General features: G+C 48.2%; 1 protein-coding gene across 1 annotated transcript in view; it reads right to left on the reverse strand.

Annotated features, from left to right (window-relative positions):
• ank1a (ankyrin 1, erythrocytic a) overlaps positions 1–12,815 on the reverse strand; it is a gene marked incomplete at its 5' end in the record, with an annotated part of 89,608 nt that extends 76,793 nt beyond the window's left edge. The window contains 1 exon segment of the mRNA XM_080047050.1: positions 12,690–12,815. Within this exon segment, the coding sequence (XP_079903176.1) occupies positions 12,690–12,815 (126 nt within the window).
• Positions 12,816–12,946: the final 131 nt, after the last annotated feature.

A 12,946-nucleotide genomic window follows, 5' to 3' on the forward strand; every position in this document is an offset into this window, starting at 1 on the left:
TCAGGTTAAATTCAGTCACAAAATTCAGACTCGAATCATGAACTCAATCTTCTGTTGCCCAACGCATTAAATGAATCAGACGTTCTTTATTGTCTGCACTCAAAGAACTGGAACTGAGAATTACAGCCGGGAAGTTACTGCAATGACTTACTGTACTGCTGGGTTTTGAATTGAATTATACCTCTTCCCTCCGGTAGACAGATAAAAACGGAATCATCATATCAATCAGGTAAATAAGACACCCGTCATTCAATACAGAGGAAAAGGGCACAGAGTCACCCTGGGGTCACCCACACTCCTATGATATTTTGCTCCTTTTTGCCCTCACTCTTCTCTTCTATGGCTCTAGCCCTGGGCTATACTTCTCCGGAGTGAGTGCTCATCTTCACATGAAACAATCGAGCACATACACTTTCACATACGGTGCTTCCCACACAGATACAAATGTAGTCCTACGCAGACTATAGCCATGCTAGCAGCTCTTTGAGGGTGCGCTCGCCTCACAGCACTGTTTTGAGCTAAATGTCAATGCCAGCATGCTCTTGCATAGCACGTACATGCTGTTGTTAACTAGGTAATCTGAGTACCCCAGATTATACAGATTATACCTCGATTCACAACAATATGGCCGCTGCAAGAACTTCTGCGCTTGAGCCCTGCAATCTGTGGTGCATAAATCAAAATGCGTTTTGATTTTGACCTCTGACTGCAGAGTGTGATTGACTGGCACATATAGTGAGAGTATTATTTGCCGTGCTCAGTCGGCGGGAATCTCAACACATCCTTTCCCAGCATCCACAACCTACCGAATTTTCTTATTGACTGTTCATATTTTCACAATCAATCAATAAAGTGTGGGACTTCACTCCAGACTACTAGGTAGCTTGGTAGACTTTTTATCATGTTCACCATGTTAGTTTAGCATGACAGCATGATATTTGCTAATTAACATTCAATGTAAAGTACAGTTGATGCCAATATAAATCGAATTACTTTAACTTAAAGTATTATACAAATTAAAATGTTGACCAAGTGCTGGTGCTAGATATATAGTCAGGGTATCACCAAATTCATAACAATTAGAAGAACATAACTGTATATCAGATTCTGTGGCAATCCAGCCAATAGTTGTTGAGATATTTCACTAAAAAAAGTGAGGCAGTGGGGTCAATGTACAACAAAATTCCAAGCAATTTGTTTGTTTTTTTGCAGTGTGTACAACAACCACCTACTGTACAAGTACCAGTTGTGTAAAGCCGAACACAGAGGACAAATAAAATCTCTCTACAGAGCAAAACCGAGCAGGATCAATACAGTAAGTGGTGGGTTGCTTTTGCAGTGGCTCCTAGCTATCGTTCATAATCGGCCCATGAGATGCTGCAGAGTCTGACGATATCAAGGAAGGACTCAGAGTACCTGGATATCAAACCACACTAAACTCCCTATCCCAACTCCTGTCCTTTCCCCCCATCAGCCAGAAGGAGCTGGGTAATGGACACCAAAAGCCCTCCTTTATCCACAACAAGCCGTCCAGCAATGACCTATCAAATTTTTCTATGAAGTTATTGCCTTGTCCCTCTTCCTCACACTCTCTTCTCTCATTTGTACATGATGAAGATCCATTTCAATGAGCCTGATCTCTCAATCCTCGTTTCAGGGAGTTACGTAACAGCTGCACTATTAGAATAACAATTGGGAGGAGAGATTAGTCTAGCCAAGGAGCCAAATGGCCAAGGAGACGGATAGAGAGGAAGATGAAGAGATGGAGGGAGGCAGTAGAAGGGAAATCTAAGAAAGCCCCTCACAATATGACACATCACTTCACGTGCCGCCTGACAAATTAATTGATTTATCCATGCAGCGGGAGGATGAACACAGACAGACTCAGTGGCTGTTAATATTTTCGGGGAGGTTAACACAAACCTGTGTGGGAGACTTTTACTGGGTGAAAGTGCTGCAGTCCGACATGTCAGATCAGCTTCATTTATAATCAGCAACTGGAAAACACACCAACAAATGCTCTGTGTCCTGCAAGATTTCTGAGATACTAACACAAAATAAGCAGGAGCAGATGCTTGTGGCTTCAGTCTTTAAATCAAAAGGATGAATCACTGCAGTGGGAATCAAAGTAAAAAAACATGGTGAGAAATATGATCCAAAGGTTTAAAAATATCCTCAGGCCTGGGAGATTTAGGGAAGCCGAACCCCAGCAGAGAGGGAGTGCCTGCTGAATACTTGATGTTATTTTGCTCTTGTTTATTTCAACATGTTATACCTTCTGACAAAGACTGAGTGCCCATTGAGTGTGGACGTTGTGTCATCTCTAATCAAATAAACCTAACATGATGTGGTGGGGTATCTGCTGTGAAATTACTAAGTTTCTGCTAGCTCAGAAAAAAGACCTGCTATCATCACTCTGATAAAGGCAAAAGGGGGGATGAGGTGGGAGAGGGGTTGGTCAGTTGGCCTCACATGAACCTTCCACGTGAACCTTCCACCCCAGTTTTAATTAAAGGATAGTAGGCTGCACCTCACGGCCAACCTGCCCCAGCAGCATTTACTGTAGAGCCAGGAGCTGCTGGACTCACTGACACTCATTCCCAGGATCCATCAACATGAGTTAGTGCCTCTGCTTGGCCTGCTGAGTCAACTGTCTGAGGGGTTCCACAGGGCTGCACGCACACACACACACACACACACACACACACACACACACACACACACACACACACACACACTTGGGGAGTTTGACCTAAGAGATGTGAGATGAATACAGTGCTGGCTGATTGAAATGATGCAACATGCTGCGAAACACACATATTAGTGTCCTTGTGAAGCCCAAATATATATATATAATAAGCCCAGCAATATTAATATCCAAGATCTACGTATGTGAAAGTGCAACAAAAAAAAAGCAGTTATGCAGGCACTACGCACTGCAGAGGGAAAATATACAATTTCCACATGCAAGTTTAGGGAAGGGGCTATCATCCGTTTTGCATGTGTGAAACGGACACAAGGGCATCCTGGGTAGAGATGGAGAATGGGAGGCCTGTGACCAGTCCAGATGTAGTATACTTCAAAAAGGTCCATACATGTTTTCGAACATGGAAGACAATGTGTTTAAATAACAGTGTCGCTCTGATAGTTATTTTTTTCATTCAAAAATCCAGCGTCAATGAATGTGTAAATGTATTGGAGACAAGATGTCTGCTACTTTAATGAAAAGTCCTTTCTCAGCATATATTTGTCCTGGAGGCTTCAAGTTCCCACTGCACATTAGTGTAGATTGCATATTCAAGGTGAATGTAGTCCATTCAGAAAGTTGTCAACATAAAACACTTATTGATAAAGTTAGAAAATAAGTTTATATTATTATAATATATCATTATTATGATAATTTTATTCAATTGAAAAAGTAATATCCTTTTTCAGTTCAGTGTTTTGTGGACAGGTGATGAGACAATGTCTGATTCCCTGATATTAATAATTTATTTATTTAATAATTAGATGTAGCCCTAGTTTAGAGGAGCAGAAAATATCCCTTTAATTATACTCTGAAGAAGTCAGGTATAGAGGCCAATGCTTATGTGTCTTGAGCGTGAAACAGACAAGGATTGAAGCCATGTTTCAGATGAAAGAAAGGAAGATTCACAGCCATAAACACTTCAACTAATCACATGGAGCAGTCAAAAATGTATTACCGTTTGCCAATGGTTTGACCGGAAAGAATGGTTCATTTAAAATTCATCGCTTTTATCAGAGAGTGAGGGTTCAGATAAGCAGGCAGGCAGGGCTGATCAGCAAGCAGGTGCTAAAGTTGGCTCTGATGGGCTTCGTCACCGCTGCAGAAGTCCTAATTTACTGCGCAAAACCCGAACATACACTCACAAACACAATCATACAGTACATAAGCATCAACACCTAGACCACTGCACCACTGTACCAATCTGTCTCAGACATCTACACATTAAGCTCAGTGAAGGCTCTGCCTCCTGAGGGCAAGGAGCATAGGAGATTTTGGAGGGCAGGCAGAGACAAGGCTGGAATGATGATCCACTGCTGCCACCTCTACTCTATATGAAGCTGGAGATAGCACTAGCTTTAGCACCTTTGCAATGCTCGCTGCCAGCCATGTTAGCTGTGAAGTCCTGCACTAGGGTTGTTGTTAGTTGAGTCTATGCCTCTTAATTTCACCTTTCAGATCCCTGACCATAAACAGGGTGCTATATATACTGTACATCTGTAGTCAACACCTCTGAGTGCCAGACACTATACAGCAACAAAGGAGCCATAATGCATCCTGACCAAACTTATTGTATTGATGAGTCTGAGTAAAAGCACCTCTAATGGGTCAGTCCTCAGCTGCCTTGACTTTTTTTTGTACACTTCACTGCTTTGCAAGTAACAGACACGCTTGACTACAGGGAAACATTATGTGCACACTAGTGATGACCTTTAAGCTACATTAAAAACCCACACTTTACAGATGATCTTGCAACACTTCACAGTCCATTATGTATTACAGAGCTACAAGGATTAGCCGTTAATCGGAACAGTACTAATTCCCAAGTAAACCCTATCTGATGGTTCCAGGTTTTCAAATGTGGGAATTTTCTGCTTTTTCACACATTGCATTTCACTGAATTACAGTTGAGTTATTATTATCTGGGGGTTCCGGACTAAAATGACCTTTTTTGGAAATTGTGATGTTTTAGAGTAGACCATCACAACTTCACCATTAATTGAATAATCAATCAAAAGATGAAAACGCAGTGTTACATTTGCTGGAAAAAGGACAAGCAGACTTGTATTCAGATGATGACCGTGTAGAAACAATTACTACAATAATGATTTATTCCTTTCTTCTTCTTCTTGTCCTACTACACCTTCTAGTTGCACAAAAATAACAAAAGGTGAATGTTAAGAGATATACACATGGAATAAGATGTCCCAACAATGTAGCCAGATTAATATTCACTGAAACAAAAGTCAATGAGCAAGAGGCCAATGACACCAAAAAGAAATCCATATTATTGCACACAAAAATACTGCTGTGAATGTCATCCTGGATGGGACTATTGGATTTTTTAAACACCCTCAGGGCTCTCCAAATACTAATCACATAATGTAGCAGTAAAACAATTGGTAATGGGAGTAAGAAGAGCTCTAAATGGTCATAAATAACTTAAAACATTGTACGTAGTGCTGTTACTACCAGCTCACAAGATAAATGTAGTTTATTGTTGTTTTACAGAATTTACATTTAAATTTCTTTATACTACTTTTAAAAAAAAATTCCCTTAAATTTCATGTAAAAACAGATTCTGTTGTTTTAATCTGGGTCCTGTTTCATGTTTACAACTTGAGTTTTTTTTACAAACTCCAAAAGTTTAGCAGCAATTACCTTAAAAATGAACACTAACAAGACAGAATGAACAAAATGATGTAGCCCTGGACTGTAAATATATCGTAATCTTCCAACAGCCTGTTAACAGCAAAAAAAATTACATTTCCCATGACCTTCAAATAATCCTGTATCTTGAAAAAAACCTATAATCAAAATATTGTAGTGATCTTACATAATTCACCTATGGAACTGAAGTTCCGGGGTTCCGGGGGAACTGTTATGACTGGGGGAATTTCCTGTTTTGTCTTGTTGGCGTTTTGAGACTATCAAGAGTTTACTGTCTGCTCCGTTGTTGTTACTCGACAAGTGTATTAATGTCATTAAAGCAGTTAGCTCCGTCTTTTGACACTCCGCCTCCGACTCCCGTCTCTACACGCCACATTGGTGACCCTGACGTCAGTCCCGCTGAAGATTCCGAGACTGATTTGAATATCGATCGCAACAGCATGGCGCTTTCCATCGTTCTCAAACTGCCGAAGTTCTGGGAGACGTCCGCGGCAACGTGGTTCGCACAGGCAGAGGCTCAGTTCACCCTCCGTGGGATTACGGATGATGCCACACGCTATTACCACGTCGTCTCAGCACTGGAGAGCTCCACTGCAGCCAGGGCAGTAAGCTTTATTACATCTCCTCCTGCCCAAAATAAATATGCAGGGCTCAAGGCTTACCTCCTCAAAATCTTTGAACTGTCAAGATCGGAAAGAGCCCGGCGTCTTCTTGCCATTCAAGGCCTGGGGGACAGCAAACCCTCCGAACATATGGAAATGATGTTAAACCTGCTGGGCACGGAGGTACCAAATTTCCTTTTCATCGAACTCTTCCTGCGACACATGCCACCACACGTCCAGACAGCGCTCGCGAATACATCCATCACGGAGCCACGGGCTCTGGCAGAGGAGGCAGACAGGTTCTTTCTGGCCACCCAGCGTTTCGCCCCGGATGTGCTGGCCCCGACACGCAGTTACACTCGTGCGGGCAGCAGCGCTCCCCTTGGCGGAGGACACGCGTCCACCGACAGCCTTACCGCTGCGGGCTTGTGCTATTTCCATGCACGTTTCGGGGCCAAGGCAAAAAAGTGCCGCTCTCCGTGCACTTTCAACGCGGCGGGAAACGCCAAGGCCTGCGCTCAGTAGTGGCCGTGAGCGCAGGCACAAAGGGCCGGCTGCTGTTCATCGTGGACACCCTCTCCAGGCGTAAATTCCTTTGCGACACCGGTGCACAGAGGAGCGTGGTGCCGGCTACGGTGGACGACGCCGCCGGCGGGTTGCACGGCCCTCCCTTGACATCTGCCAACGACACCCCGATCCGAACGTATGGCACGAAGTCTGTGGATTTATGTTTTGGAGGTCAACGGTTCACATGGGATTTTGTTACAGCCGACGTCTCCTTCCCCCTCCTCGGCGCAGATTTTCTGTGCGCACACGGGCTGCTGGTTGATGTCAAGAACGAGCGCCTGGTGGACGCATTGACCTTCTCCTCGTTCGCATGTGTCTGCGATGAGGGGACATACGACGGCCTTTCTAGCTCGCTCTCTGAGGGTGACAAGTACCAGCGGCTGCTCAGAGAGTTCTCTAGCCTGCTGCAACCAACCTTCTCGTCCACGTCGACGAAACACGGTGTGGAGCACCATATTGAGACGAAAGGGCCCCCTGTCCATGCCAGGGCCCGACGGCTCGCTCCGGAGAGACTGGCGGTTGCTAAGGCTGAATTCGCCAACATGGAGCGCCTGGGCATCATTCGCCGTTCCGACAGTCCGTGGTCCTCGCCACTCCACATGGTTCCGAAGCAGGATGGCGGCTGGCGCCCATGTGGAGACTACCGCCGCCTGAATGACGCCACCACGCCCGACCGCTATCCAGTGCCCCATATTCAGGACTTCTCCGTGCATCTGGCGGGGAAGCTCCTGTTTTCCAAAGTCGACCTTGTGCGGGGCTACCACCAGGTTCCGGTGCACCCTGCGGATGTCCCGAAGACGGCTGTGGTCACTCCGTTTGGGTTGTTTGAGTTCCTCAGGATGCCATTCGGCCTGAAAAACGCGGCCCAGTCCTTCCAGCGGCTGATGGACTCGGCGCTGAGGGACATGCCTTTCATCTTCGTCTACTTGGACGATGTCCTGGTCGCCAGTTCCTCGGAGGAGGAGCACCTCACACACCTCCGGGCCCTCTTCACAAGGCTCGACCGCCACGGCTTGATCATTAACCCGGCGAAGTGTGTTTTTGGGGTGCCGTCCATCCAGTTCCTCGGGCACCTCATCAACAGGGATGGTGCCGTCCCCCTTCCGTCGAAGGTGGAGGCTGTTTCCAACTTTCCCCGCCCACGTTCGGCCCGGGGGCTCCGGGAGTTCCTGGGGATGGTCACCTTCTATCACCGATTCATACACCGGGCGGCCCACACTATGCGCCCGCTGTATGAGGCCCTCAAGGACAAGGCGCCCGGCCAAGACGTCGACTGGACTGCAGAGAGGGACAGAGCGTTCGAGGACACTAAAACTGCATTGAGCCGGGCCGCGTTGTTGGTCCACCCGTTGCCCGGAGCTCAGGTGGCCCTCACAACCGACGCGTCCGACTACGCGGTTGGCGCGGTGTTAGAGCAGTGGGACGGTGGCGCCTGGCAACCGCTCGCCTTTTTCAGCCGCCAGCTGGTACCCCGGGAGCGCAAATACAGTACTTTCGACAGGGAGCTGCTCGGCGTCTGGCTGGCAATCCGTCATTTCCGCTTCGCCCTGGAGGGCCGTCAGTTTACGGTTTTTGTGGACCACAAACCCCTCACGTTCTCCATGTCCAAGGTAGCCGAGCCGTGGTCCGCCCGCCAACAGCGCCAGCTGTCATTCATCTCTGAGTATACCACGGACATCAGGCACATCGCTGGCAAATCCAACGTGGTCGCGGATTGCCTCTCCAGAGTGATCGTCGGCGCGGTGCAGCTGGATCTCGACTACTCGCGTATGAGTGCGGAACAGGCCACGGACCACGGTTTTCAGTCCCTCAAAGACTCCGACACCGGGCTGCGCCTGGAAAAAGTGGCGATCGGCGACTCAGGGGTCAGGTTATGGTGTGACCTCTCCACCGGCCAGCCCAGGCCACTGGTCCCTGCCGGCTGGCAGCGGGCTGTTTTCGAGGCAATACACGGCCTGTCCCATCCCGGTAGGAGGGCGTCCGTGAGGCTGGTCTCTCAGAAGTTTGTCTGGAAAGGACTGAAGAAGGACGTACGGGCCTGGGTCGACTCGTGTGTGTCCTGTCAGCGTGCAAAAGTGCACCGCCACACCAAGGCCCCGTTGGAGCCATTCGTCGTCCCTGGTAGGAGGTTCGACCATGTCAACATCGACCTGGTGGGGCCACTCCCCCCTTCGCATGGTTTCACCCACCTCCTCACGATGGTGGACAGGACGACGCGTTGGCCTGAAGCTGTGCCACTCACCTCGACATCGTCTTCCGATGTGGCCCGTGCGTTTATCGGCACGTGGGTCGCGCGCTTTGGGACACCTTCGGACCTCTCCTCCGACCGGGGTGCACAGTTTACCTCGGAGATCTGGAATGTGGTTGCCAAGGATCTGGGGGTTAAACTGCATCGCACTACCGCATACCATCCTCAGGCTAATGGTTTGTGCGAGCGGTTCCATCGCTCCATGAAGGCGGCCTTGCGTGCCAGTTTGACGGACGGCAACTGGTTGGACAAACTTCCCTGGGTGATGCTGGGGCTCCGGACGGCGCCTAAGGAGGACCTGCAGTCCTCGTCTGCCGAGTTAGTCTACGGTCAGGTGCTGCGAGTTCCAGGGGATTTCATTCCGAACGCCACAACACCCTGGTCGGCGGCCAGGCAGCGGTCCTCTCTGCTGGAGGTCGCCAAGCAGTTCGCACCCGTCCCCACTTCGCATCACTGCACCCCCGTTTCCCTGGTGCCACCCAATCTGCACACGGCGGAGTTTGTGTTCATCCGCCACGACGCCCACCGTGGACCGTTGCGCCCCCCCTATGACGGGCCGTTTAGGGTCTTGCAACACGGGGATAAGAGCCTGGTCGTGGACGTCGGTGGTAGGCCCGAGACTGTCTCTGTCGACAGGATCAAGCCTGCCCACGTGGACATTTCCAGACCGTTGGAGTTGGCCCAGGCTCCGCGCCGTGGACGCCCCCCGTTGCCACGCCCCGCTGGGCTCCCTGCCGCCTTGTCGGTGCCGTTGCCGCCCAGTCCTGGGCTTGGTCCTGCCGCACCCACCACGCCCCTCCCCTCTTCGGCCCCTGCCACTCGTTCTAGTCGCGGCCGGGCCATCGTGCCTTTCCGGCACGGGGACTTTGACTATGGGTGAATTCTGGGGGGGCTTGTGTAGTGATCTTACATAATTCACCTATGGAACTGAAGTTCCGGGGTTCCGGGGGAACTGTTATGACTGGGGGAATTTCCTGTTTTGTCTTGTTGGCGTTTTGAGACTATCAAGAGTTTACTGTCTGCTCCGTTGTTGTTACTCGACAAGTGTATTAATGTCATTAAAGCAGTTAGCTCCGTCTTTTGACACTCCGCCTCCGACTCCCGTCTCTACACGCCACAATATCACAATTCTGTCACTTTTTCCCCCTCTATCATGCTGAAATGAGGCTAACAATACAGGGCCATTCAGGTCAGGTAAACTACTTCAAATGTACGCACAAACAAACATACAGAATGAGGTGAAAATAGGTGCTGAATAGGACAATAGGGCTTTGTTCACATCCTGACGATGCTCATTTTTCAAGAGGGGCAAACGCATCAATAAAAGCAATTTGAGAACAACATTATCCACTGCTCAGCAACTGTGCCGTATAATACCTCTACACCGTGAAGCCAATTAAAATGGCACTTTCACCCTTTGATGACAGATTGCTAGCTGTATGACCCCGGACATCAGTGGGAAAGATGTGTTCCCCTACATGGATGGAAGCCATAATGTAAAAAACACTAACATACATTAGCCACAGAAGTAGATTAAAGGGGAAAGAACAATAAGTAAGGGCTGGCCAAATGGATTTATGTCTTTAAAAGATGCTTAATGAAATTTGAAATACAAGAAAATAAATCATGCTTATGATTGCAAAAGCTCAGTTAGCAGCCATAAGAGCAAAGAAGAATGAACCAGGTGTTGTCTAAGTAACAAACGGCCCCGCACTCCTGCTATTTTGTCTAAAAATACTCAACCGCCAATTAATGAACCACTCTTAGTTGAAACAATTTGATGTTGCAACAATCAATGAGAAGAGCTGTGAGTTTCTCTTTATATAACATCTAAAAACGCGTCAATTGTGCAGGATAAACGATTGGAAGGGCCCAAATGACGACAGAAACGGAAGCTTACATAACAGAAGCCAGGTTTGCTGGCAACAAAATGATACAGAAAGAAAGAAACTGGTAAGTGTGCCTGTGTGTTAATGTGTGTGTGTGAGCAAAATGTATAGGGTGGTTAAAAGATGTGATTCTGTCACAGATAAAGAGTTGACCTTGCCTGCAGGGCCAGGATAGGGACACTCCCGAGGTGCAGGTCGATACACAAGACAGCTGATGAAACAACTACTGAAAAACAGGTGTCGAGTGGCAAATAAAGAAAACAGCCAAGTGCAACGGTGGTTTTGTCAACCACTGTTACACTATGGGGAAACACAATCAGTCAACTTATGAATTACTATAGCATTCGGCTATCAAGCTGCAGACATCAAGGAGGAAACAAAGAGAGCACTGAAGAGAAATATAGATAAAAAGACAGAGTTCCCCCAGTATTAACGTCTGCTCCAGAAACCAGGAATGGCTGTAAGGAGTGGGGGGAGTCAGGAAGCTTGTTTGAAAGACTTAAGCTGCATGGTTATGTAAGTGATATGGGATCCTCTGAAACCATACACTTTCAGTCAAAGTTGGGCTGCATTAGTAGTACCCTCAGCAGAAATCTCATCCCTTCCTCATCCGCACTGTTAGATCTGCAGGCTTTTCCCTTCTTGAATCGCATCTTTCCGGACATGCACATACTGCACTTACACACATGCATAATGCACATGCACACGCAAGCATCTCTGCAACGGCTTTCATACGCATGCTCCTTCTAGCTAAAGGTTGATAAGATCCCTCTCTTATGAGAAGTTTGGGGGTGGAGAAAATGGAGAAATGTTAACTTGTGTCTGTCATCGCAGACAGAGCGGTGACATGTTTGTGATATGGTAAGAAGCAGAGGATCAAACCTTTACTGAAGGACACCTACCCCAGGTGTATCTGAGTCATACCACCTTTCCCTCTCTTCTCTCCCCTTGATTTTGCTCAAATAAACCCCCCCATTATCTTCCTTGTCAGCCTACTTTATACAAGCACAACAGAAAGAAAAATCTAATCCCCATACCAGCCTTTCATCCTCTCTGGGTAAGTGGAAGCTGTACTGTTTTTCTGTACATAACACTGTCTCTACTGCATCAGCATCAGATTGGTTTACAGCCAGCCTGGCAGAGTTTGGGCTCACAGGGCGGCTGGACACATACTCGTTTACTTAGGACCAATATGCCACCAGATACACAACGGCACAATCTGCGGATGACTCATTCTCATTAATGAGTTTGAGCGAGGCCAGAGGAATAAAGTAGACTTGATGATTCGTCCCTGCAGTAGGAGAGCGGCGGAGCGGAGATTTATTGTTAACAGCAAGCCTGCCAGCTCTGCATGGGACATTCTCATTCAGACACAAGCCTGCAGCTTTTGCTCTGCGGTCATAACAATACCACTCAAGAGGGAAAAGCTGAGAGGAGAACAGAGCGGACTGTCAAGCTCACCGTCCCTGTGTATGAGTAGTGCTGGAGTGAAATTTTGCTCACTGACACCGTACCGCAGTGAGAAAACAAAGAGAGAGAGGGAGAGTGAGAAAGAGAGGGGAGACAGAGATGTGAAGAAATTCTAACACAATTAGAAGTCGAGTACTGCACTGCCTTATCAGTACGGCTTAGACAGGACAGTCAAACAAGCAGGTATAAAAGCAGTCGAGAGGAGTAGGAAAGCATGCAGCGTTTAAGTACCGTTTCCCTGTGTCTGTATGCATGGGACATACATGTGTGCCAGGGAGACTGTGTGTGTGTGTACACACAGTAGAAACACACTCGTGACTGAGTTTCCATGTGTGCCCTGGCACCCCTGACCACCAGAGCTTAGCATGACAGAGAAAGAAGGGTGGGGGCGGGGGGGCGTCTCAACCTTCCTACCCCCCTCTCTAGCCATCCCTCCCTCCCCCCCTCCCCACCCTGCACCCATCACTCCCTACCCCACCTGTGAATAGTCCCAGTACCTTGCGCTTTTTATCCCGCGAGCGACTCCTCTTTTTGTTCCTCTCCTCCTCCTTCTCTTTGCGCTCCGCCTCTAATTGGGCTTCTAAATCCTTGTTCTTTCTCAGATGTTTGGCCGCTTGTGCCATGGCGTTGGTGGTGGGGGTCTGGGCGGCGTCGGAGCGTCCAGATCCAGCGGCGGTGGTGTGCGGGTCGAGGGCGCTGGGACGGGTACCTGGTGCCGGCCAACAGTAGCACTGCCTCTGCTGCTGTGTGTTCC

This window comes from Ammodytes marinus, assembly GCF_949987685.1.
Source record: "Ammodytes marinus genome assembly, chromosome: 2".
Lineage (NCBI taxonomy): Eukaryota > Metazoa > Chordata > Actinopteri > Uranoscopiformes > Ammodytidae > Ammodytes > Ammodytes marinus.